Source organism: Lepidochelys kempii, chromosome 7 (assembly GCF_965140285.1).
Source record: "Lepidochelys kempii isolate rLepKem1 chromosome 7, rLepKem1.hap1, whole genome shotgun sequence".
In the NCBI taxonomy this organism is placed as follows: Eukaryota; Metazoa; Chordata; order Testudines; family Cheloniidae; genus Lepidochelys; species Lepidochelys kempii.
Window position 1 is genome coordinate 103,178,828 of NC_136386.1, and position 24,975 is coordinate 103,203,802.

The 24,975-nt window shown below is 39.0% G+C and overlaps 1 protein-coding gene across 1 annotated transcript in view; it reads left to right on the top strand.

Annotated features, from left to right (window-relative positions):
* ADAM12 (ADAM metallopeptidase domain 12) overlaps window positions 1–24,975 on the top strand; it is a 353,284-nt gene that overhangs the window by 108,009 nt on the left and 220,300 nt on the right. Inside the window, exon 4 of the mRNA XM_073354062.1 lies at window positions 8,854–8,927. Within this exon, the coding sequence (XP_073210163.1) occupies window positions 8,854–8,927 (74 nt within the window). The remainder of the gene's footprint in view (window positions 1–8,853; window positions 8,928–24,975) is intronic.

Here is a 24,975-nt window from a genome sequence, read left to right on the forward strand (position 1 = left end):
TAAACCACTTTCAACTCAAAACAGGAAAGACTGAGTTAAACATGCACTAGATGAGTGTTAGAGAGACCATGACAAAACCAAAGAGATGTCTGCAAATCACAGAAGCAGAGCCAATTTCTAAATATTGTCTTGAGTGATTTATGCATCAGTCAGAAATTAATTACTGACTGAAATTTAAATGATATATCTATTTGGTTTCATTCTGAAGATTATTGGTTCCATTTAGAGTTTTATTCTAGTTTATTTATCTTCCTAAGATTTTTGCTTCCCCTCTCTTCTTATTTCTTAACTTCCATTAAGCACACATTATTTTGCCTTTTCCCCAACTCATGTTGCTGTATTACAAATATTGTACATGACAACCACCAGACTTGCTTGGCTCTAACCAACTCTGTCAAAATAAATGACATTAATCTTCCACATTTACAGGTGCTTGGTGCATTCTGTGGGGAAATCACATTCAGGCAGCTTTGGGCAAATCTAGTAATATGTATATTTGACCTAAGCTTTGCACACTGCTGAAACATCCCCCCCAAATCTAGTTTCATGTGCTTGTGTCTTACAAGGTGATTTCTCCTTCCCTGAAGTAGAGCCCATGCAATTAATCATTGAATGTGAAGGTCTATGAGCTCATTTTTGTTGTTGCAAAGTTTTCCTGTCTATTTTGGATCCATGTTTACTCGTGGTATTTTTTTAGACAAAAGGTACCTGATTATTATATCCATATACCACATATTGTCATTAATTTGGCACTTGGGTGAATACAAGAGAAACCTATGTGTCTACATGCTGTGTACACTCTGATTTGTGCACTCAACTATGGGATTTGACATTTTATACAATTTAAATTTGGACTTCACAAATTTATTAACACTGATACCTGAAATGTTATAGAAGACATTTCAACTTTCAAGTTGTTTTTGTGCTATTTCTCTAGTCTTTTTATTTAGACATTGTTTTATTTTTATATATAAATGCTAATAAAACATTTTTTTTAGATAGGGGAGTCCCAGCATAACTCATTTATCTTAATCCAGTAAAAATGTTGAATCCTTTGATAGTGAGAAAAGTACAGAGTCTTATAACTTAGGAGTGGCCACTCCATCAGCTTCCTTTTCCTTCAGATGTAATATAACATTATTTAGAAGTTTTCTATCCTGATCTTGACAGCTAGTAACAAGGGGAAAGCTAACAGCACTGCAGCATGATTACAGTAAATGCCAAATCTGCAGCCTAAAGCAAGGTGTAGTCCAGCTATGAATAATACTTTTTTGTAGATTACTTTGCAACAAAAATATGCTCTGTGCAATGCCCTTTGTAATTAAACTTGCAGTATGGATGCAACAAACATGCTGAATAAATCTACTCCATTAATATTTTCACACATGAAAGCTGAAGATGATTGTATGGCTATTGCTATAGTAACATCTTTGCTGCTTAGTCCATCCATCAAGACAGGGACAGGTTCAAGGATCTGTTGTTAACAAATCAACATTGGGTTCACTTTGAGGCATAAGACGAAAACAAGTGCCAGTGAATATAGAAAAATATACATACTAATCATTATTTTTATTATTTGTATTCCAGAACTGCCTAGAAGTCCCAATCAAAATAGGGGATGCATTATGCTAACTGCTGTACTTATAGAGTATGTCTCCACAGCATTTGGGAGTCTGCAGAGCAAGCTTCCCAGCCCAGGTTGACAGACTCTAAAAATAGCTTTGTAGACATTACTTTGAAGTTTGGGTCTCAGGCTGCAGCTTGAGTGCTGAAACCTAGGGAAGGAGGTTTCTGAGAGCAGTGTGGATGTTGGGGAGACTTGGCCTAGCCACTCAAGGTTAGATACAGGGAGCCAGGTGGGCTTGAGAGCCTAAACTTCAATGTCCACACTGCTATTTTTAGCATGCTAGCTCACTAGCACAAGTCTGTATACCCGGATTACAGGCTTGATCCCAGCTGCAGTGTAGGTGTACCCTAAACATGTTAGTCTGTCTCACACAGGACATCTGTGGCCAAGTTGGGATCTGAACTTGGGTCTCCTGAAACCCAATCTAATGCTTTAGCCACAAGACTATCCTTGCTGTCATCTAACTTTTTACCAAAATACCAATAGCTGTCTTGTTGGGAAATGACCTAGAATCCCACCCCCTGAATCTCCGGCCCCTTGTGCGGTTACTCAGAGCAAAAATCAGAAAGCCATAGCCCTTGGCTCTGACCCTGAGCTGTGAGCTTTCTCACAGCAGAAGGCCTGGAGAGCTTTCCTGTGATTCTTTTTTAACTTAATAGTGATTTCTAAAAACAATATTTAATTAATTGTTTTACTTCAAAATTCTTCTGCCTGCAGTTTTCAATTTAAATTCAAAGAGGAAAGTTAAGTGCAGAATGACCACAGGAGAGCTCTCCTGAAGGCAGCTTCACTGCCAGGGAATAAGTCCAGACCAGGAAGCAGTTGTTTACAAAAACAGTTCCAGCCAATGATGGATATCATCAGAAGTTGCAGCTGCTTTTAGCCAATCAGGAGCATGGAATTTTTGAAGCCAGGATTTTTTTTATGGAACAAATGATGTTTCCTAGTCAACTTACATTTTCATTTGGCACAATATTGCGCTTGTATTTCTCAATCATTCATATTCCAGACAAGCAATAAATCTAAAGTCATTGGCTACTCTACTTATCAGGTAGACATGCATAATGATTCTAGTTCCATTATAAGAAATGAGAGGGCTTCTTCCCTGCCAGTTGGCTCTTGGATATGTCATATTTTTTTCTCTTTTGGTCTGTTTCTGTCAACAGTAGCCTAGCATCTCATTCACAAGAGATGATTTAAATTGTCTATTATTTGTTTTATCTATTTTTAGGGGGTTTGTCAGAGTAATTCCTGCTTGGCCTCAACTGAAGGTCGAATTCAAATTGTGTACAGTTTATTCAGTGTTTCAATATTTTTTTCTCAGATTACTAAATAAATTGCACTAATCCTAATTCAAACCTAAAGAAAAAAACAAACACCAAAAACCAAAATAAAACAATGGACTGTAAATTTGCGCACACTTTTAAAAAAAAATTCCAGTACAAGCTAACAGAAGTATGTGCCTTAGAATTATGTCATGGGAGAGTGCATAAGGAAATGAATTTAGGTACTCTGAATTAGGAGAGAAGTGAGGAAAACAACAGAATACTTTAAACGTCTTAGGGTCAGGACTGTTTCTTAACACACAAACCATTCTCTGGTCTCATATAAGTACTAGTTGCGTACTGGAAAAAACAGTGGATTGGTGGGATATCCCAATAGAATAGGTCAGAAAGCAATAGGCTACTTGGAAAGGCCATTATAGACTTGGCACATCTGTAGTGTTTTGTTGTCGTGTAAGTAATGTTGTTTTAATAAAAGCATTTTAGTTTCACATTTTGTAATATTGAAGGATCTTGCACATGGAATAAGTGGTATCAGCATGGAAATTAATGGTCTATGTCCCTCATTATTTTTTGCTTGTGTCTTACAACAAATGAGTGCAAACATTGTTTGGTTCTTTCTAAAAGAGACTGTACATAACACTTTTTACATACCACAATGATGTGGTGGGGTTTTTTTTTGGTTATTCTAAGCAGAAAACATAAACCATTTAACTGACATCAGCGTTTATCGCGAGTGGGATTTTTATTGAATCTTGCAACTCATTTTCAAAAAGTTGTCTCAAAGTGGAAATTATTATACTTTGCAAGAAACATATACCGTTTTGAAAGACTTGCAAAAACAAATGCCCTAACAGTTTGGAGGAACATTAACATAACTTCCTATGAAATAATAACGTTCAGCGTGTTTCAGAGGTTTATACATTAAAACCCAACTTCTTCAGAATAATCCCTGATTCTCTTGCACATTTGAAATATATCTCTGTAAGGTGCTTACATGGCCTCTGTTATCACAACATCTGAGCACCTCACAATCTTCAGTGTAGTTATCCTCTCAACATCCCTGTGAAATAGGGAAGTGCTACTATTCCCATTTATTTTCCAGATCAGGAGCAAGGCCATAAGTCACTTAGGACACACAGGGAGTCTATGGAGGAGCAGGGAGTAGAACTTGGATCTTTCATGGCCTAGGCTAGAACCCACACCGCTGGACCATCCTTCTCTAGCAGTGACAGAAGGACTCACTATTATGGATGAAATATTATTTTAAATTACCTGTGCACCTTTTGAAGAGTGACAGTTTTATCTTTTGATGGCACGTTCTCCTCTGCATCATTTTTATATCACAGCCTTGTAGTGTTAATTGACTGTCAACGAAATTTTATTATGAATTCATGAATAAACATATTCATCATTTACATATTAACTAAAGGGCCTTAAGGCTAGGAGAACCCATTATGCTTCTGCAATATCTTAATTCTTTACTGTGTAACATTATAGTTAATTCTGTTTTGTCCTCTTAAATTCTATGGTGTGCATATCTCCTGGGCTTTGGAATCCGTGCACTAATATTAAAGTTGTAATCAAAATTAACTCTAAATATTCATGCAAATAAATGACTCCCATGTGTCTGGTGAATGCCAAGGCTGCAGTTAGAAGCATTTATTTGGTATTGTAGAGCAGGGGTTCTCAACCTTTTTCTTTTTGAGGCCCCGCCCCCGACATGCTATAAAAACTCCAAGGCCCAGCTCTGCCACAACTATTTTTCTGCATATAAAAACCAGGGCCAGTGTTAGGGGATAGGAAGGCAATTGCCCAGGACCCATCACACCACAGGGGGACTGCGAAGCTAAGTTGCTCAGGCCCTGGGTGGTGGGGCTCGGGGCCCTGGTCATCAGTCCCATGTGGCGGGACTTTGGCTTTCTGCCCTGGGCCCTAGTGAGTCTAATGCCAGCCATTCTTGGTGGACCCCCTGAAACCTTCTTGCAGCTCCCGGGGGCCCCAAACCCCTGGTTGAGAACCACTGTTGTAGAGGGTTCTAGTTATTGCAAAGTACACTAGGACACTGTATTTTAATGTTGTTACTGTTTTGCTAGTGGGGGGCAGGGGGGGAAGCTGCGTGTGAATCTGCACTGGTGACGTTTGAAACAAATGATTTAAGATGGAAGTAACTATCTCTCTTTAAAAGTCCAGTCTGTGCTTCATGGTGTGTTTGAGATAGCTTGAGTTTTGCCAGGTTTTTAATATAGTGAATTTGTAATTCTGCCTCAAGCTCCCATATACACACACATAGCAATCTTGCCATAATTATTTCAATTTTAATAAAGGGTTGTGATTTTTCTAAATCACTTATAATTAATCATACTTCAAAGACATGCTGTCATTCAGTCAATCTGAGGTAATACAGACTCTTTGGTCCATAAATCAGAAATTCAGAAACATTTCTCTATAAATCAGTGAAATGCTAAATCACTAAAATTCAAGTATTTCAGCTCTGATTGGCTGACCTAAATTTAGATAGTTTTTTCAAAAAGTAAATTAAATGTACAGGAGATCCACTGACTCTCTTAAACTACAAACAATGTCAAAACAAGAAAGTCTTTTCTAACAATTCAATGAAACTTATTTGTTAAGGTGCAAACTGAGCATAAATGGTCTGTGATGGATATACCAACCCGACACTTGGCAACAAGGGGTTAAGGAACTGCTCTGGGCTTAGCCAGCTCTGCCCCATTGCACCTGTAAGAGACACACAGCCTGGAGGAGGAGGTAAAAGGGAGCAGAACAATTCACTTGCAGGCAGAGAAGGGAAGAGAAAGGACCTCTATCTTGCAGCTTCTGAGGAAAGATCTGAGTGAAGGGAGGACCTGCTTCCGTTTTACCCTGAGAGGGAGGCATTTCCCGCTCTTGCAAACTGACTCTGTTTGTTGCGTTAGTTTGCCTTGTTTTGTATGTGGACTACTCTGGAAGGGGAGAGTCTTAGAACAGACCTGGCCACCCCAAGAGGGAGAGAGCTGCCACGCCACCACCAGCTGCGAAGAGGCGCCAAGCGATGAGCTGATCCCCTTCACACCTTCCCGTTACAGGCTGTAAACTTTGGACATTAGATGGGTGGTAGGAAGTGGCCCAGGGAGGGCAGCCCTAAGGCGCTCCTGGGTGTCAATCCCTTTGGTCGCCTGCACAGGACCCTGGGCTGGAGTCCGGTGGAGTGGGAGGCCCTGGGCTCCCCTACCAAAGCCCCCCTCTGCATGTCATAGGGCCTAGTCCCCTGACCAGTAGGCAACACTCCCCCCAAGCGAGATGATCACATGGTCCTTAGTATAAATGTGGGCTTTGTATTAGGACTGACTTTGCACATGTAAACTGTAATTCAGCATTCAAGTGCAGTATTCAAGAATTACTGGATGGTTATTGGCTCACTAGGCAAAGTAGTTGTGATGGGTTGGGTCACAGAGACCCCCTTGGGACTGCCACCTGATATGCTGAGACTACCTCTGAGTTTTCCCAGCTAGCCTGGGACTTCAGTACCCTGTCTTATTGAATTAGACACTCCAATCTGCTGCAAACACAGACCCAGATCTGAACCACGTTTCCCACAAGCTGCAGACTTAACTGGAAACAGCTTAAGAAGTGCTTGTGTCTCTAGCACCCAGACACCCAGTTCCCAATGGGATCCAAACCCCAAATAAATCTGTTTTACTCTGTATAAAGCGTATACAGGGTAAACTCATAAATTGTCCGCCCTCTATAACACTGATAGAGAGAGATGCACATCTGTTTGCTCCCCCAGGTATTAATTATTTGCTCTGGGTCAATTAATAAAAAGTGATTTTATTAAATATAAAAAGTAGTATTTAAGTGGTTCCAAGTAATAACAGACAGAACAAAGTAAATTACCAAGCAAAATAAAATAAAATCACGCAAGTCTAAGCCTAATACAGTACGAACAGATGAAATCTCACCGTCAAAGATGTTCCAATAAGCTTCTTTCACAGACTAGACTCCTTTCTAGTCTGGTCCCAATCCTTTCCAATCGTACAGTCTTTGTTCCAGCTCAGGTGGTAGCTAGGGGATTTCTCATGACTGCAGCCCCCTTTGTTCTGTTCCACCCTCTTATATATCTTTTGTACAAGGCAGGAATCCTTTGTCCCCCTCTGGGTTCCTACTCCTCTTTCTAAATGGAAAAGCATCAAGTTAAAGATGGATTCCAGTTCAGATGACATGATCACATGTCACTGTAAGACTTCATTATCCACTTGCCAGCTCACAGGTATACAGGAAGACTAACAAGTAAACAGAGCCATTTACAACCAATTGCATTGGTTAATGGGAGCCATCAAGATTCCAAGCCACCATTAATGAGCCACACTTTGTCTAATTACAATAGGACCTCAGTTATATTTCATATTTCTAGTTGCAGATACAAGAATGATACATTTATACAAATTGGATGACTACACTCAGTAGATTATAAGCTTTGTAATGATACCTTACAGGGGACCTTTTGCATGAAGCATATTGCACTTATATTATATTCACACTCATTAGCATATTTTCATAAAATCATATAGAGTGCAACATTACCGTAGTATTTTAATGCCCACTCCTCCACACTCTTAGAATCTTACAATAGTTTGTTTCAGGCCTTTAACCTTCTCTCTGAGTATCTCTTATTTAATGAATGGAGCTTCACACCTCCTTAATATAGGGAAGAATTATTATTGGGAAAGTGGGGAACAGAGAATTGAATATCTTGCCCAGTATCTCCCAGAAATTGTGTCAAAGTTGGAAATAAAATCTAGAAGTCCTGAGTGGGATTTTTAATTTTTTTGGTGCTGTTCTCCAGTTGACATCTGGTATAGAAAGTCCTCCTCTTAAATATTTGTGCATTCTTAATGGTGCTCTAACTGTGACCTAGAGAGATCAAATAGTTTGTCTGTTTTCACAGAGATTGTTGTGATTATTATTTTCTTTATTTCTGATCACTCTGCCTGGAATGGCAGTGGTGGTGGTTGTTTTTTTTTTAAGTTAAAAACCTTGGGAGGGAGAGGTTGGGTTTGGTATGTTTTTGTTTGGGTTTTGTTTTGTTTTATAGAAAGCTTATAAAAATACCTGTTAAAATTTACAGATATTCCTAGGGAAAAATAAATTAATTCAGCAGTGGTGCCTTTCCCACCGAAGTTCCAATGATGGTCATAGGTCTGTGCTACCCAGGGGGTCTACACTGTAGGTCCTGATTCAGCAAAGTACTTAAGCACAAGCTTCAAGTACATGACTATTTTGACTGGAGCCATATAGCTGACTCCCCAATCTCAACACCGCAGATTTGGTTACAGGTGAGGAGGGAACTGGATGTGACTATGAACATCTTAATTGCAAACTGCCCCACAAGGCCTAAGGCTGATTCAGCTCATTTTAAAAGCTCAACAGTGAGCGAGAGCTTTCATGAGGCATTAGTGGCAAGATGTCATTACACCAGCATTTGAAGAAAAAGATTGTTTCAAAATTGTATTGGGGACGTTCCAGAAGGCCTCCTGAAACTGATTTGTAATGTACAGCTGTGGTTCTGTCTTATAAACTGAATCAGAGCTATATTCCTGCCACAGTCTGATCTCAGGAAGAGTGCAAGTGATATAATTCCTTAACATGTATAGAGTCTTTCATCTGTCTTTATGAAGCAAGTGTGATACCCAGTTGATACCCGTACTGCCATTCTCTCTTATTTATTAACAGAGAAATATTGCTTATAAGCTGTTGCATTGCGAAGAGTTAATGTTCTCTCAACATTACGTTCTCCCTTCTAGGAACAAGGGCCCTATCGTGCCAGGTTCCCTGAGTTGCCATTGTATACAGTGGGATTTGGGTGCTGAGCACATTGCAGCATCAGTCCCTAAGAGAATATTATTAGCATTGAACTTAGTTGTCCTCTTTTTCATTTTTCAGAGTCACCCAGCACTGCTGAAGTTTCTAATACAAACTGAAAGTAAACAACTAGTCATCAGTCTGGAGAGAAATGAGTAAGTAGAGCTGATTCATATTCCTTGCACACAAGAGGTGCTAGTGGAGGGATTATAGTCTTAAAACTGATGGGGTGTGTAATGCTTGGATCTGTGGGAAAGTCTACTTCCTAGCGCTTATGGAAACAAACTCCTGCCAATAGTGTTTCATTCCAGGTTGTATTTTGGCTCTTATAATTCTCGTTACCATGTTGTAAGAATCTAGTATCTCTATATAAGACATTGAAAAGAAAACCATTCCCCCTGTGTTTTCCATGTTATCAGCCTTTTGTTTTTCCAGTGGTAACTTCCTCTGTTTACATATTGAGGGAAACCCTGTGGGTCCTGGAGCATCTTCCTGGAGGGTCTGTTCTTCCCTGATACTCCCTGCTGCCATTGGCTGACTGCCTGTGCACACACACCCTGCCCCTGAGATGTAGAGCATGAGTCAGTCAGTATTAATCCCCTGCTGGAATTTTCAGTGGAGGTTCCATGGGTTTCTTGGAGGGGGAGGGAAAATGATGCCACATAAAGCAGTTATCATCTGTCTTGGTCCCACCATCCCTGGAAAGATGATACTCCCAAACTGCAAAGCCCCAGCTGTGTGGTGTTCATGCAGTAGAGCCTCTGTGCGGGTGGTGAACAATTCCTGTTCAGCTCTGTTCTCTCTAAATCTGCACTTACCGGCCACATGGACTGGGTTTTGTGCAAGTTTCAGCTGCCCTTGCTGGTACTGTATGATATGCCCATAGGTAGGCAGGACAGAACTGTGTATTTCTCTTTGGTACCACTAGTTTGGTCCATTATTATGAGACTGAGGTCAGGGCCCCCTGGTACTAGGCTCTATACATACACATAGAAACAAAGGGTCCATGTCGTGAAGAATTTACAGTCCAGTTAGACAAGACAGACAAGGGGTGAGGAACAGAGGTACAGAGAAATTAAGTGGCTTGCCCAGGGTCACTGAGGAAGACTGTGTCAGGGCCAGTAATTGAACACAGACCACCCAAGTTTTAGTCCTTTGACTTAACCATGAGGTCATCCTTCCTCTTTAGGCCTAAGTTCTCATGCCAACAGTACCAACCACATTCTCGGAAGCAGACAGAGGTGGAACCATCTAAGTTAACAGAAAATGAACAGTGTGTTTCATACAAAATACTATACAGTGTGTGTTACATTGCAGATCCAGTCTCAGATACGTTCTATGATCACATTTTCCTAAAACTATAGAATAGCGAAAAGGATTTTCTGCAGGTTTTCTAGCTGGTGAACTCTAGCAATAAATGCTTCTTTTCATCTGTCAGCGAAGCTGCAAGCACAGACATACAATGGTAGTACTGTATAAACTTGGGGGGGGAGGGGGTTAGAGTGGGGGATGAAAACAAATGTTCACAGTATGAAACGTGCTGCACTCAAGCTCGTGACAAGTAACCAGTGTGGACCTCAGTGAGGGCACCTCTCGACTACTTCATGGTAAAACCAGGAATAATGCTTTTTATTACCATTCAGTCGGATGATCCGAACATCATCCCTCTGTGGCACAGTGTCCACTTCACTCTCCCAGTCGGTGTTATACCCAAATCACAATGGTTGCTGATTTTCAGTGCTTCTTAGTAGTTCATTTCCTCTGTCTGAAACAAGATACAGATTGCAGCATTCTGAGATTATTCAGTTCCAATTGTTCATTGCAGCTAAAAGAAGACTGAATTTGCTTAGTATGGTATTAGTTTTATATTCTTTTAATCTTTGACAAAGGGGATGCCTAGTTTCCTGAATGTAGAATATGCCACAATTGAGGAAGCTATTCATATTCTCTATCAAAGATTTAAAAGAACATAAAACCACTAATATTGACATTAGTAAACATATTAAATCCTGTTTTACCTGCAGTCAACAACTGGATTTAGATGTCTTTAGGCCTGCAAGTTGTGCTGACTTTAAGCGATAAAAAGCACATGAAAGGACTGCAGATCAGCTAATGTGAGAACTCAAGCATCTGCTTGATTAACAGGAATGATGATATCATGCATCAATTTGGGAATACGGGGGTTTACTTTTTAAAAAAATCCTTTATTTACAAATTATCTTTACTTACTATCCATTAAGTTTTTCGGGATCAAAATGTGATTTTTTAATTTATATTTTTTATTAATTTTTCTAAATACAACAAATATACTAATATACCAGATTTATCATAATACACAATGTAAATAAAGAGAGTTAGGGTAAAGGGAAGGGAGGAGAAGTGACATACCTATCTTCAGGGTCTATGTTAATCCTAGAGCTCTAAAAAGTCATCCCTAATTGCTTTGCATTTTGGGCATTCCTTTTTTGTGGAATGCCAGTCATTTGCTTGCTGCGAGGTCAGCCATATCACTGAGCCAGGCATCAGTATTTGGTGGGGACTGACTTTTCCATTTTTGCAGGATAAATTTTTTAGTGACCAAAGCTGCACATTGGAACCACATTGCCTTGTCAGATAATCTCCAGGTACCAAGGATGTATCCCGAAATGAAACTTAAGTGGGAGGGCATCAGTTTAGCATCCAATATCAAATTGGTCTTCCTCCCCACCTCTTATCAAAAATTCTCGATACAGGGCCATTCCCAAAACATATGAGATAATTTAGCATCAGCAGTGGTCAGAATTTATGAGGTCCATTACCATTAGCCTATGTGGGGACCAGTATGTTAGAACAAGTATTTTTTTATTAATAACCATAGCCTCAGGTCTAAAGTTATTTTTTCAACATTAGATATAATTGTTTTCCCTTAGGTCGGAGATAGTTGTCCATCCAAATTTCTATTCTAAACAACTCTCAAATTATCAATCTTTGGCAGAGATTTTGGGGCCAGAAAATTGTAGAAGGATACCACTGGCTGAGTAAATCAAGAAATTTCCTCCAAAATATGTAGTTCTGGAGCTCCCAATGCATCTGGTCCAAATACAATCATAAGTAAAAGCTTTAACTGGAGCTATTTCCATGCTCCGGAGCAGAGCAAGCCAAATTATTGCTGATGATCTACAAATGGTTTAAATTTACAATTGTCAATTACCTGTGACATTGTCATAATGCCTCTGTCCATCAAATCCTACCATCAGTTTTGAATCCAACAGCAAAATTAGTGCAGCAACATCAATAACTTGGTTAAGGTACACATTGGTGAACACCAGTTTTGTGTACATTGCTTCACAGTGCGTACTGGATGAATATCTGTGTGCTATTCATTATTACTGTTGACGTTCATGGGAGTATGCTGATGTATAAGAAGAAATAATCTATGCTTCACTGAGTTTACAATCTAAGGACTTGATGTTTTTCCCACAGAAATCAGTGGCTACATTCCAGTGGTGTCAATGGCATATGTAGAGGCAGGCGCTGTGTTGCAATATGTAGCTATAGAATGATGGGGTATGAGAATGGTCGGAGAGAACACGCTCTTGAAATTTGTATTGTTTAGAAGCAGCACTATGATTTCCTTTGTTTCCAAGAACTTTGGAAGGTCGTTGTGGCTGGGTTCTCAGAATTATGATGAGAAGCCTTCAGAAGAAAAGAATAGAATAGGCAGGATGCTTAACTAGGGCCAGATCATTCCGTAGGCAGATTATTTCCATTAGAATTATTTTGTGAGGAAGAGTGTCCCCACCCATCTCCACAGAGCTGGTTTGGATTTCATCTCATAAGTCTCCCCTGAGGATCCACTAAGGCAAAATGAAGCTGCTATACTTGATCGGTCTCCCCTCTACCCGCACCACATGCATTCCAGTTCCCTGACAGCACATGCTATGCTGTTAAGAAATCCTACACTGCCCTGGGATCTTCCTGAAAGGGAATTTCAGCCTCCAGGGCTGAAACCTCATCATCCCTGAGGTATATGTGTTTGTGGAACATGATGTCCTTGACTCCTTCCATCCCCTTTCTAGTAGCACAGCCCATATCCAGTAGAAGGGTTTCTGCGGGCTCACAATAGGAGGTGGGGAATAATTCAACGCAGCAACACTGTTCCTTTCAACTCTCCTCCATGCTGGGATATGCTGTATCCCTGTAACCTCTACTTGTGAATATGGAGGGCATGATATGCCCCCTAGAGATTATAGCTGCTGGGGACTGGGAGTTGGGTGGATTCTATTCCCAGCTGTGCCACAATCTCACTCGCTCTGATGGTGATTAAATCACTTAACCTCTCTGCTTTCCATTTGCAATATGGAGATAAAGCCACTTGCTTCACACAGGCATTGAAGGCTTAATTGATTAATTTGTGTAAAGCCTTTTGAAATCCTCAGCTTAGCGGCACTAAAGTAACACAAAGTAGAAAGTACCAAAATTAACCTTTTGGAGAATGCAGTTTAACATATGAAACACAAACTGCCTATTACAAAGATGAGTGTTGGAAAAAACTATTGTCAGTGTGCTTGAAATAAAGTGGAATACTAAGTACAAATACCTTTACAATTTGTCCTTAAATAAGTGATGACAAAGTTCTGACATGCATGCTCTGTAATGTTACTGCTGATTGTTTCATGTAAAATATGTTATCCCTTGAGGAATCGGGGGGGCAAAACCTAAATGACATAAATTCTGCATTGGGTTATGCAAAAACTGGGTACAGTTTTCCAGACTTAGCAGAAACAGCTGCTCTGAGTAGCCTTCACGTTAAAACCCATTTACTGAAAACTGTAGAGATTTTCCAAAGCTAGAGTTGTATTTCAAGAAATGATTTCAGATGCATTAGCTGACCCAATTGGGGAATGGTGTGTTAAACCATCTGTTATCTGTGGGAATATTTAATGTGAATTAAATAGTTTGTTGATTTTTAGGATCAGAAGATGTGTTCATGTTTTGTTTTTATGCAGCATTTATAGTTGGCACTGGGAAGGATTATGTAAATACATACTCAGACACATACATAGATTTCAGGTTTTCTTGAAGTTCTTCAACTATTAAGCATACTTTAAATCTCCCTACATAAATTTTTGCTCAGTGTTTGAGAACTTTTATTTTAGTGACCAGACAGAAGTCATATTTGGTAAAAGCAGAATTATTTGCAATAAATTCCATTTGTCTGTCTTAGAGGACTATCTTGGGAATGTATGTTGCAGGCACATTTATGATTTAGTTCCAGAATACGATTGCACTTCTGGGTGCCTTGAAGTTCTTCAATACCTCAAAATGTTTTAGAAACACTTGTCATCTGAAGAGACTTTCAAAATCAGCAAATCATCTACCAGCTACAAAATAAAATTTCATTCGAAGTAGCCCTCACTGTATTATACTGCATTACATGAAATAATACCGATGCAGTTTTATTGTGCAAGCTACAATAATTTTTGTGCTTGCAAATTCCATTAAAGTTAATGGGAGTTATGCATGTGGTTTAAAGGGAGAGCAGATTTAATATGGTAAATGAAACCAGAAAAAAAATTAACATTAAATCTGAGTTTGTCAGTGGAGTGGTATGTGGCAAATCTGTAACTGTTTTCTAGGTGCAATTGTATACTGATAGCAGAAACATACTGTATACCGATGCAAAAATAGGCATCTATTCAGCAAAGCATTTAAGCACATGCTTAATTTGAAGCATGTGAGTAATCCAGTTGAAGTGAATTAAATTTCTCACTCACAGTTAATTGTATACTTAAATGCTTTGCTAGGGTGGGCAATGATTAAGAAACACATCTTTGAACAGATGTTAGCCGTTTTTAACTTTGAATCACATGGATGTAAAAGGGTCAATCAGACAAAGATGGAAGGTTAAAATAGGGTGGTAATTTCATAATAAATTAGAGAGCATCTGAGGGAAGAGTGGGGAAGAAGGATGGCTTTGTTCTGAGGGCCCTTCCTTGAGACTCAGAAAATCTGGGGCCTGTTCCCAGCTTTACCACAGACTTCCAACATGACCTTGAGCATCTCACTTATTATGGAAATAATAATTCTCCCTAACCTGAGAAGAGTAATATGGCATATCTAAATGGAGATATAGAACACATGGATTTCACTGCCCATTTCCCTTCAAGTTTGTGTTGTGTTAAGTCCAATTTATAATGTATTTGAATAAAGAAATAAAGAACAGAAAAAGATGATCCTCTCCTGTTCCCCTTGCAAATTTCCCCATGCCTTTCTCTTGCTGGGGCATAGTCTGCCCCACTACAGAAGAGACCAATCATCTAACCCTGCAGATCCCTTGCAAGTGTAGATGTCCACAAGTCAAGGGTCATGTCTGACTATGCAGCGGCACTATGTTCTAGCAGTAATGCTATGGTGGAGGCACAATACCAGGGATTCCTCTGGCTGTGAATACCACAAGGGTCCTCTTGAAAAGTGAATCCAAAAGCAGAAGTTTCTCATGGAAAAGACAATTCAACCCTGGTATGTGTTAACTTTTTCCCTGTCAGCTCCTGGTGGCTGGAAAGAGGACGATGTGTATGTCACCATTATTATTATAATTTATCATCATTTTGACCTGTCTACTCCTGCCCCAATTTGTCTTCTTCCCAAGGGTGGATATCCAAACCAGCAGAGAGGTGTTCTAGAAGCCTGGATTAAGCGGGGTTGTAGAGGCTACCTCTTACACAGGCGGGAAGGAGTTGATCCTCTCCATGCCCAGCTCAGGGGCACACTCTCTCCCTGAGATTTATTGTACAATGTATGCCATTACTATTTGCATGTGGGTGCTTTTATGGTTAAAATACAGGCCTGAGAGCCTGTGGATAGGCCATAGACTTCCTGCGTGACCTTGGGCAAATCACTGACCTTTACTTTGCCTACGTTTCCTCATCTATAAAATGGCACATTTGGGAAGGAAGGAGATGACTAAAACAGAAATGAAATACCCCCGTGGTAGATTTGCATATTAGGATGACTAAAGCTAGGCATCTAAATCCATATTTAGGCCCATAAATAAAAATGATCTGATCTTCAAAGGGGATGAGCATATGCAGCTCCCATTTAAGACAGTGAAAGATGTTGGTGCTCACCGCCTCTGAAAATCAGAACATTTTATTTAAAGACCTAATTATGGCATCTGATCCAATTCCCATTCAAGTAAGTGGAAAGACTCCTCCTCTTGATTTAACTAGGAGTTGGATCAGGCCTTAAGCCTTTAACTTTAGGCACTCACATTTGAAATTTTGGCCTAAACCATTCATCGAATCTTTTCTTAATCATAAAAATACTTTGTGCATGCTTCTGTAGGGAAAAAAAATCCCGATGTTCCTCCCAACCTGTTCTTTCTGAATAGGAATCATGACTGGCCTGTTGATGATGCTCTAGCTGGCATGATTTAAAAGGAAATAAAGGACTTCTACTGCCAAAGAAAATAACTGACAATATTTGTTAATTAATTGACATATTTGTATATAATCATTGGCTTGAAATGTGGATAAAGAAAACGAGTCAAAACAAACAAAATTATTAAATGGAGAAATAGGGCCTCCCAGAATATACTTACTGTTGTAATTCACTGCTGTAATTTGGTCAAGGAGACTGTAACTCCCTGACTATTTTATCTGCAAGTACAGGAGCCATACTGCAGTGTTTCAGAGCAAGCTAACAATTGTAGTTACACTTTAGTGGCAGTAAAAAGTTGTTCTGAAAGTCAAAAATGCAATTGACTTCCACATTGGTACCAGTCTAAATGTGTGCACTGCATTGAGATATTGGGAGTCAGTTATTAACAGTTAGTGGGAAAGGGTAGAGTTCATACCATTGTTTTATTAATTTTGAAAAAATGAAGTAAGGTCACTTCTTCTGCTTAGCATATGCACAACGTGCCTCAAGTGGCATGTGACCAGGATTCATCACCAAATTTGGCCTAGTTGTTGGATCATTAGCTTCCTTGGCCCGAGTTGGGTACTGATGGGGAGTGCAACATGAACACCAATTCATGCCCCCAATAAGATCACTTGCAACAGTTTTTTGGTTGTATAAGGATTGCATGTTTTATACATAGAATTGAATACTGCTAAGTATTGTAAACTGTCATATCTTTGCTAAAAGTAAACCATGGTATTGTTTTCTAAAGTCAGCAATTATTCATTAGTGTTAAAATGTGTGTGCTTTGATCTTTTGGCAAGTTTTTTTTTTAAATAAAAAGGAATATTCTGTGTTTGAGGGGGGAAAAAAGAGAGGTATCTTTCCTGATCAGATGGCTAGTGATGATTACAAATTTCGCTAGTCTCATTAGTAACTTTGATAATTTTATAGGATAATTACCAACATTATCTTGCATTAGAACTGGCAAGCAATTTACCAATTGTAGGCAAAAGCTATTGTTAAGGACAGAGTGAGACTTCCCATATAATGCTCTGTATTCACAGTCTCTCAACTTTCTGAAAAAAAAATCTTTTTAATTAAATTGTTCATGCTTGATCTCAGACCAAAGATTATATTTTTGGAAGGTTTGAGCAAAATCTACTTACCAATTTTTGTTTTATGGGGAAGAAAATATATATACTACTACTCCTAGTGTTAAGACATTTCACCCCATACAACATAACAGTGGCTGGATTTTACAAGCTGAAACTTCACAGGCAGCCAGTCTTCACCTAGGACTTGTCTCCAGGCCAGTTTGTGCAAACAGTGAAATAATAAGTAACGGGGTTCCAAGTAACATGGAATTTACACATTCACAATTTGAAATTTCCTCCAGTTGCATGGCCAGATTATTCCACAGTCCTGTAAGTAATATTGTAAATTGGTAATAGAAATGTTAGTTATGTGCATGTGGATTTGGCTGCTACTCTGCTGTCTAGTTCCATTGTTGTACCAGTTTTGGGTTATGTCAAAATGGAAGTACCCAATGAAATCAGGAGAGAGAGCTTTGATGGTTTGATCTGTCTCCCACCCTGCCTTTTTTTTTAAACCCACAAAAAGGCAGGTTGGGGAAAAGATGAATTATAAATATTTATATTAATATAACACTTAGAATGGGAAGGAGAAAAGAACCAAACTGCTGTTCTAGAGCCGCTATTGTGACCACCATGGTGATTGCATGTCACCGTGTCATGAACATGTCCATGCCCTCTTTATCTCATGTCCTCCAATGTCCTGGGAAATAGCTGTTCTGTGTCACACAATGAAGTTATGGAAGAACATGTTTATACCACCCCGAGGTCAAAAGATTGTGGAGCCAGCTGGGAACTGAAGACGTGTGATTCACTAAGAACATTAGTTTTAGATGCTGCAACCTGGTAATAGCCTTGAATCAAGAGAACACAAGGTATTTTCTCATGTAAAGTTTCTCTGTCACTAGCATCAGAGTAAAGCAAACAGTTGTATCTGCTAATGAGCTTTATAAAAAGTGTTAGGAGAACATACTTGCTAGTGTACTTAACAAGATAAAGGAATGTTAGCTTTAAATTCTTACTTCCTGTCTTTAATGTCATGTTTTCAGATAACTGTATTCTAACATCACTTGGTAGGGAGGCTAGAGAAGAGACTCAGCTGTAATAATGCAGGAGGAATGTCTACTCCCTCTCCTGTGGCAAGAAACAGTACTGATGGCGATGTTAATAAAAACACAGACAAAATATAATAATCCATGGCTTCAAAATAAATAATTAGCAAAGAGGAAGGGAGAAAAATATCTTTACATAAATCTTATAAACACCCAACTAAATATTATGTTCCAGCACATGTGGCACATGAGCATCAGAACTTAAATGAAGGCCTCTCAGATGCCACCAAGTCATTTTTCATTTTGGCAGTTGACACATTAATGTTTCCAACTAACCCCACACATTGTTTGAAAAGCTCTCAGATGACTTCTTGATTATTCCCCCACAATGTTCCCATCTCCCAACCAGGTAGATCTCAGAGTTTGCAACCGTTTGGATTAAAGTGGAAATACTTTGGAAAAAGCATGCTGTTTTTCCTTCGGTGTTCAATGTTTTAGTGGCACTGAAAGTTAGGTGGTGACTTTGTCTTGCACTGTCTGATGCGTTAAAATGCTATGCTGAAACGAAGAGGCATCTGCTTCCCTTCGCAGAAAAGTTGGCAGGTACTACATTCTTGCTCTGAAAAGACAAAGAAAATTGTAAACGTTCAGCCCTGATTTTGAAAACATTCTTTTAATGAATTTTCTGCTAGGTATTTTCATTTTGATGCTCATTTCTTATTTAGATTCCTGAGACTGAGAGATGACAGTAAGTCCAGTGACCTCTAGAATTTATCTTCTCTTTGCTCCTAGTGACACTCCCTGGGCTTGTATTCAATTTCTCAGAATTTTTAGTCTCTTCCAAAAGTTCTGCAGAAAAAAAATTAACTTGTTGCTTTGATAAAGAGTTTTATAGGGAAAAATGCCAGCTTATTAATGATCTTTTATTATTCTCTGTTGAATTTTGTATATGTATTTTAAAGGTGTTAGTGAATATAGAATGCACTGAAGAGCAGTCCATCAAGGCGATTTTCCCATTATTTTATGTAACATCTAGAGCAGTGGTTCTTAACCTTTACTCCAGCCTGCACCCCTTTGGTTATCAAAATATGTTCTCGCACCCCTTATCAAAAACCGTTGAAGTAGGTCAGTTATTTAAACCTGGATATATTTTTTGTTTGTATATTACAGTAATCGTTAAAAAATGTATAATGTTAATAAATACATAGGTTTGATGAAACAAAGTAGTTGTACTTACGTGCCTGTGCTTAATTTGTGTTTTCGATGATTTACCTTCTAAAAAAATTCTGGTATGTCTCGCACCTCCAGAAAGGGCATCTCGCATCCCCAGGGGGTAAATGCACCCCAGGTTAAGAACCACTGACGTAGAGATTGAAGGAATCAAAAAGAACAATTCAATTCACTCCCTGGTCCTTCTTCTGGAACCCAAGCTACTGCTACACCATGTGTGGGACTTCAGTTAGTTTCTCTGGAAACTAAATGCAAGTTCACTCTCGGGCCCAGGAGGGCAACAGGATTTTTTAGCCTGCAGTTAAACTACACTAAGCTTTCACTGTAGCTAATGCAGGACCTAACTGGAAACTACAAGATATAATTTTCTAGTAGCATTAGTTGTTGGTCTTTTTGTCAATGTCTGATTTCAATAGACCCACCACTGTCAGCAAGGGATTTGCTGTTGCTGATTTCTTGGGTTGAGTTGCTTAAGACTGACTGGATGTACTTGCTCTTCCACATACCTTTCTTCCCCAACTACCATTCATTATTTGTCATATGTATGTTAATTTAGCCAGAGTTATGGTCTAGATTGTACGTCATTTTAAATATCGATGGAGTATAGTACATGTGCTATAGGATATGTCCCACCTAAAAAACAAAATAAAGCACAACTCATGTATTTTAGGAGTAGCACATCAAAGATTTCTGTAAATAGGTAGTGAACTTTATAGTCTTCCTAAAGCTGCATATTTTAATATGTGGTTCAAGCCATTTATTTTATCATAATAGTATGGCTACAACCAGAGCTGTCCCTAAGGGGGTGCAGGGCCCTGGACATAAGTGCCAGGGGGCCCAGGGCTGTCACCCCAATTTGCCGTACCCTAGGAATGGCTCTGGCTACAACATCCATAAGTATTCTAGATCTGTTTGTTTCCAATAAGAAGTCACGTTCCCTTGCTTCAAAGCTTAAAATACATTTTGGATTTGAGGAACCAAGTGGAGGTAACACCACAGAAGGGAGAGGATAGGGTGAGGAAGGACAAGAGCTACAGTAATAAAAACACATGACTTATTGCCAACTCCAAGCTGTTCAAAAATTGAGTCAGACCCCCAACATCACAAGATTGCTTTAAAAATGATGAGGTTTTTTTAAAAAAAATAACACACATTGAGTTTTTTTTAGTGCCTTCTCGGTTTTGAGCCTTAGGGTTCATGTTTTCAAGTTTGTCTCCACAATCACGAGGGCTGGAAAAATTCATTCTGTCTTTGAATGGGATTGTTCCTAGCAATTTATTTTTTCTCAGACCTCACTGGATCAGAGCAGGGATTGCCTGTTCCTTGCCCTGATCCACATATTTACGCTGTCTTAATGTTCTTTAGTTATAGATAAGGGGCACACTGCCCTATTCCTACATGATATTCTATTTTGTGTCTAAGAAAACCAAGTTAGGACATTTAGCATGCAGGGCAGCTTTGATGTGGTATTTTACCTGATGGCTGTGACAGGTGATATTTTTCTAAACTTTCATTGTTGTTTTTAAAATGATGTTCAAATGTCAATAAAACAAGTTTCTAAAACATGTGACATTGGAATGGTATGTGTCAGGCTCTCCTAACAAAATAACAGTCCCCTGTCTAGACAAGTTAAACTTGAACTGAATTTTACAAGGGTTTTGTAAAGTCAAATTTTAATAATAGATACACACACATTTTCAGAGGGAATGGTGTGCATTCACGTGAGCTGGATATGGTCCATATTATTCTCTATGACTGTTACAGTGCTTCCATTTGTTATAAAATAAATGGAAAGTTTATGTCTGGGGCTGAAAGAGAATTCCAACCCTTTGAATGTTGTGATTTTTGAAAGGTGCATGTGTTTATTTTTTATCATAGTCTTACCAGAAGTGCGGCTTCTTCCATGGTTTCAAAGATGCAATTTTATCACACTACCACAGTTCTTTGCATAAGGCTCGGGATTTCATTCTATTTTCCTTCACTGTTAGTTTTGTCAACACAGTTTTCAGGGATTGTAGTTGGCAGTGGGGATGGTTCTGCATTAACTCAGGATAGAACATGCTCCAAGGCTACGTTTTTCTCCTCTCCCCTTTAGGTAAAGCAGGTCCTACATTTCCCCAAAAAACACAGTTTATGCTTGTTGTAATTTAATACTGTGGCAATAAATGCCTTATCAGTCCTGAAACAGCAGTCTGGATAATTCTAAGCAGATGTTTCTCTCTCGTTAATCATAACATCATTTATTTCTTGGACAGTCCTGATTAGCTGATTTTTACATAATGAAAATGGATAGTTAATGGCCACTCTTATGTGGGGGTGAACATGCTAAAAAGAACAACTTATTCGCTTGGGAATAAAAGACTGATGAGCCAGTAAAATTAAGCTAAATGGAATGTGTCTTCATTATGAGTCATTAGAAAAGATGACACTTTGGCTAAGAGATGAAAAATCTTTGAAGACCAGTTGTAAAAGCACAATCTAATGTTAATAAATATATCATGGCGACTCATAAATTCTATGTATGCATTTTGTTTCTTTGCAGTAAATGTCAAGTTTGATGAAACAACATTTCCTGTATTAGACAGGACCCCTAGTTGGGTGTTGGTTTTGAAGAAACACTTTTGAAATTATTGGCTGCAAAGATGAGTTTAACACCATAATTTAGTAACCACATCAAAAGTTGGAATAACAGTGTTTAAAACCCACTATGTTCTGCTGGAAACAGGGCATTAAGTGTACCTGTTAATAAGCAAAATTTTCTATTATGGATCTGGTGCTCCAGCGTGAATGTGTGCGTACATGTGTGAGTGTGTGTTGAAATTTGATCTACGTTTTCAAATAGATCTAACTGCATTTTGTCATGGTGGGGGTGATGATAGGATGGCTGGTTTGATAGACCTTATTGGTGCTTTCTCTTGTTTCAGTTGGACTAATAATAATAAGAATTAATAACTTTATTTATTTATGAACTGCCAAAGTACTCAGGGTGCTACACAAGGAATTAAAACAGAATATATCTCAAATTATCCTAATACAGATCCGATAAAACCAGATAAAATATTAAAAAGCCACACCAAATGGCACCATTAGTAGGGGTTTGCAGTAAGGTCAACATAAATGCTGGCAATAATTATGATAGAAAACACCTCTGAAACAGAGTTTTGTATGTGTGTGAGAAATTGCGGAGGAGTGGGATGATGCGGGTTTCTTATGAAAATGAATGTGAAATGTAAGCATCTACTGTTTCCAAAGACTCATTCACCTGCCAAACTAAGGTGCAATGTTGCAACCCCTAAAATGTGATGTGTCTATTACATAGTTTCTGGACATTCAAAAGGTGACTTATAAACTGTAATGAAATGTTAATCAGCTATAGCTTTTTAATATAGCATGTACTGGATAATATTTTGTTTTGGAAGGGTGAGCAGGGAGTTGATGGTTAAAATTTGCCCTGACTTGATCAATGACTCGAATTGTTAGTTAAAATGAAAAACAGTACTTTAAATAAATACCAGAAAAATGTTTAATTTGTTAAAAGTATAAGTAGATCATTGCTAGTCTGTGCTACTTTGATGAATAATAATAAACTCTTATTTCATCTGTGTATCTCAAAGTACTTTACAAACCAAGGTAGGTAGCAGTATCCCTATTTTACAGATGGAGAAAATGAGACGTGAAGGGGGAAGGTTATTGGCCTAGATGGGAGTATAACCCAGGTCTCCTGATTCTCAGTCCAATATCCTGTCTACTGGATAATGTTGCCTGTAGTGTTGTTTGTAGTAGTGACACTGTTTTATTGGACACTAATACTCTAATAAATATACTACATTGCTGTTTTTGTTTATTTAGAAAGAAGACGATGAATCAACTTTTGAGAATCTGTCGCTGCATTTAGTGAAAGGAAAAGGGGAGAAAAGCTAGTATCTTGCCCTAGTGTCCAATTTTAGTGTTTTTCTGAAGTATCACAAAAGAAAGTAATGCTTCAATAAGAAATGCACTTGATTTCCTTTAAACTCACAGGTATATTGATTTAGTGTAATAATAAGGCTTATTTGAAATGGCTTTTCATAGTTGTTACTGAAAGGGTTTCGGCTAGCAGCCACTTTCTGATCTATTTAAGAATAATTGGTGTTATTTTCAGAAGAGACGTGGTTGTGTACATATTTGGAGCCATTTCCATCAGAATTGCAAGTGAATTCTTCTAAGAAGATCACAAATGCGTGGACATGAAAATGGCTTTGTATTAGGAAAGTTTGTTGGAGTGGTATTATCAGAGACAGAAATGTTGGTTGCTCAACCTGACAATTCTTAGAAAAAAAATACATGCACATTCTCTTGGCAACGTCAGGACTATGGCACTTCAGTCTGGTTGGAGGCAGGGGAATATGCTACTTTGTTTTCAGGGGGGGAGGAGTTCACCTGCATTGCAATATGCAGCAATTGACTATGGATTAAAGTCACAGTCTCAGAAGATGCCTTCCTCCTGGCTGCAGTGAATGCAGCTGCTGTGAACCAAAGGAGTCATGCTAATTTAAAAAAAAAAAAAAGCCCAGAATGAGGGGATGTGACATTTTTATCTTCTCCCCGCCCCTCACTGAAATTATCTAAGAATGTGTCACTGCCTTGAGGAAGTCAGAGATGCTTCTCTACCCCCACAATTGGCATGCACCCCAAATAAAGTAGGTACACCCTGGAGCAATTAGTTTGAACATGTGTGTCAGTGACTGGTAGTGGAAGTAAATGGAATAAAAAAGGACCAGCAATAACTTTTGATAGGTAATGAATTCACTTAGTAGGAAAGGGCAGAGAAGAGACTGAATTGTTGAATGCATTAATGTGAATGTCTTTCACATCTTACTTATAAGCCTTTTAAATCCCTAGTGTGCAGTTCATATGGTGACCTGAGCCATGTTTTGTTCATGTACATGGGAAAGATTTCATGTTAGATTTTTCCAATTCCCATGCAGATAGCACAGAACTGGACTTGATTACATTGGTTTACTTATCAAGTGATAAAAGGCTTCTCTGGTATGCACTGGGGAGAGGAGGAGCCCACACAAATCAAAAGAACTGCTGCACCAGCACAATGTTTTGGAACAAAGTAATAATCCCTCTCTCTTGTGTAAGCTCTCCATGAAGGGCTGGATTCCAATAGCCTTGCTCATGCTGAATAGCACCTTTCTTCCCAAATACCCCTGCTGGCATCAGTGGGGCTTCCTAGGGAGTAATGCACTACAGTATCAGAATCCAGCCCTCACTATGTATAAGCTGTTTCTACTTCAATGGGCAAGCTATGTTTGCTGTGTTTGGATATGCAAGGAGAGAGAGCCCAGAAGCCTCAGTGGTCCCTGAGTGCAAGGGCTGAGTGCAAGGTCCCTGAGTGCAAGGGGAGCCACTAATGTTGCAGACAGTTTCATCTCCCCCTTGGGGGCTGAGTGGGAGAG